The sequence below is a fragment of the Hyperoodon ampullatus genome, assembly GCF_949752795.1.
Source record: "Hyperoodon ampullatus genome assembly, chromosome: 12".
In the NCBI taxonomy this organism is placed as follows: domain Eukaryota; kingdom Metazoa; phylum Chordata; class Mammalia; order Artiodactyla; family Ziphiidae; genus Hyperoodon; species Hyperoodon ampullatus.
In genome coordinates this window covers 58,832,476-58,835,358 of record NC_136925.1, presented here as the reverse complement: position 1 = coordinate 58,835,358, position 2,883 = coordinate 58,832,476, and the positions used below count along the sequence as shown (strand labels likewise).

The 2,883-nt window shown below is 57.0% G+C and overlaps 1 protein-coding gene across 1 annotated transcript; it reads left to right on the top strand.

Moving 5' to 3' along the window:
* Positions 1–593: 593 nt before the first annotated feature.
* CCN2 (cellular communication network factor 2) lies at positions 594–2,556 on the top strand (the record flags this gene model as incomplete). The annotated part of the gene is made up of 5 exons (XM_079716101.1): positions 594–659; positions 767–989; positions 1,268–1,519; positions 1,651–1,862; positions 2,260–2,556. 5 exons carry the CDS (start codon positions 594–596, stop codon positions 2,554–2,556), a joined length of 1,050 nt encoding a protein of 349 aa, XP_079572227.1.
* Positions 2,557–2,883: the final 327 nt, after the last annotated feature.

Here is a 2,883-nt window from a genome sequence, read left to right as displayed (position 1 = left end):
AAGGATTTATGTCAGTGTGTAGAACAGGCACAGCTATTAGAAACAGAAGTGAGTGGCATAAAAATAATGATAATCACTGCCGATGTGTTTTTTAAATGATATAAATCAGGAGTGATGCGAAGAGGCAAGAGGAAAAAAAAAATCCTATTTGGTGGCTGGAAATACTGAGCCTTTTTTTTTTTTTTTTTTTGGTGAGCTGGAGTGTGCCAGCTTTTTCAGACGGGAGGAATGCTGAGTGTCAAGGGGTCAGGATCAATCCGGTGTGAGTTGATGAGGCAGGAAGGTGGGGAGGAATGCGAGGAATGTCCCTGTTTGTGTAGGACTCCATTCAGCTCATTGGCGAGCCGGGGCCGCCCTGAGCGTATAAAAGCCTCAGGCCGCCCGTCCTGGCCTCACACAACAACTCTTCCCCGCCGAGAGGAGGCAGCCAGTGCGACTCCCACCGCCGGCGACCCACTGCCTTCAGTTCGACGGCAGCCGCCCAGGCCGACAGCTCCCGAGACAGCAGCCCGGCGCGTCCCGACCCCGCCTCCGGCCCGAACCCGAACCGCCCGCCCGCCCCGCCGCCACCCGCCGCCCGCAGCGCCCCGACCATGTCCGCCGCCGGCCTGGGCCCCGTCCGCTGCGCCTTCGTGCTCCTGCTCGCCCTCTGCAGCCGGGTAAGCACTGGAGACCCCCGCGACGGCCGGGGCCGGGCAGGGGACCGGGAGGGACCCCGGCGGCAACGAGGGGCGTGCGCCCGGCTGACAGCCGCCTCCCTCCACAGTCCACCTCCGGCCAGGACTGCGGCGGCCGGTGCCAGTGCGCTGCCGGCCCGGCGCCGCGCTGCCCCGCCGGCGTCAGCCTGGTACTGGACAGCTGCGGCTGCTGCCGCATATGCGCCAAGCAGCTGGGAGAGCTGTGCACCGAGCGCGACCCCTGCGACCCGCACAAGGGCCTCTTCTGCGACTTCGGCTCTCCGGCCAACCGCAAGATCGGCGTGTGCACCGGTAAGACCTGCGGCCCCGTCCCCTCCCCGCCTCCCCGGGCCCCTCAACCCGCGCCGCCGCCACCGCCACCGGGGCGCCGGGCGACACTCGATGACCCACCACCTCTTCCCTCACGCTCACCGTCCCGCCAGAAAAGAAAGCCGCTCGAATTGCGTCCCTTCCTCAGGCTGTTTCCCTGGAGCCCTGCTCCCAGCTCGCATCCCCGACGCGCTTCCGGTTCAGGCTAGAGAACCGATGCTTGACCCCTGCACGACCCCTTTTCCCTTCCTCTCCTTCAGCCAAAGATGGTGCCCCCTGCGTCTTCGGAGGGACGGTGTACCGGAGCGGAGAGTCCTTCCAGAGCAGCTGCAAATACCAGTGCACTTGCCTGGACGGGGCGGTGGGCTGCGTGCCCCTGTGCAGCATGGATGTCCGCCTGCCCAGCCCCGACTGCCCCTTCCCACGAAGGGTCAAGCTGCCCGGGAAATGCTGCGAGGAGTGGGTGTGTGACGAGCCCAAGGACCACACCATGGTCGGCCCTGCCCTCGCTGGTGAGCTGAGTCTTCCTCTAAGTCAGCCTCGTGATTCTCCCCCCTGGGGCTGAGTCCTGACTTTGCCAAGGGCAGGGGGAAATGTCTTAGTCTGGCGTCTTACCTCGTGTTTGCGTGCTCTGCTCTCCCAGCTTACCGACTGGAAGACACGTTTGGCCCAGACCCAACCATGATTCGAGCCAACTGCCTGGTCCAGACCACAGAGTGGAGTGCCTGTTCCAAGACCTGCGGGATGGGCATCTCCACCCGGGTTACCAATGACAACGCCTTCTGCAGGCTGGAGAAGCAGAGCCGCCTCTGCATGGTCAGGCCTTGTGAAGCTGATCTGGAAGAGAATATTAAGGTACGTTTTCTCCTCCTATTAACTCATAATCATGGAACAAGAGTGGACAGGACCAAAGTTAAGACAGGACCAAAGTTAGGTCTCTTACCACCCTTGTTATTATAGGCCTGTCATCTCCAAAAATATCCAACCATTGAACTGTTTTGATGGAATGAGATGTTATGTAATAGGAACCACCAATTTTCCACTCGGAAATCCTCCACAGTGTTAGTTCATTCAAGACATCCCAGAAGAGGCCATGTCTATTTTTAGAAAACTGGCAAATGAGACTCAACCTTCCCATCCTCAAAATATAAACAGAAGTCAGACAGCCCTAAGGCGAGAACACCCAGAGGTTGAAGAAAGCCACACCCCTTGCAGAGTCATTGATTTTTCTCTCCTCCCTTGTCTTCCTCAGAAGGGCAAAAAGTGCATCCGGACCCCCAAAATCTCCAAGCCTGTCAAGTTTGAGCTTTCTGGCTGCACCAGCGTAAAGACATTCCGTGCTAAATTCTGCGGCGTGTGCACCGATGGGCGGTGCTGCACCCCGCACAGAACCACAACCCTTCCCGTGGAGTTCAAGTGTCCTGATGGCGAGGTCATGAAGAAGAGCATGATGTTCATCAAGACCTGTGCCTGCCATTACAACTGCCCCGGAGACAATGACATCTTTGAGTCGCTGTACTACAGGAAGATGTATGGAGACATGGCCTAAAGCCAGAGAGAGTGAGAGACATGAACTCTTTAGGCTGTCACTTGAACTGATTCACATCTCATTTTTGTGTAAACATGATTTCAGTAGCACAGGTTATTTAAATTTGTTTTTCTAACTGGGGAAAAGAAAAATTCCCACCAAATTCAAAATCTTGTGCCATATGACATTCAAACAGTCTGTCAACCCCAGACACTTGTTTGAAGGAAGTAAGACTTGACCGTGGGACTGCATTAGTGCATAGCACCAGCATGTATGCTAGGAGCAGTGGGAGGGGACCAGTAGGAAGCCTTGTCTTCTTACAGTAGTGATGTGCCTGCTATTTGGAGT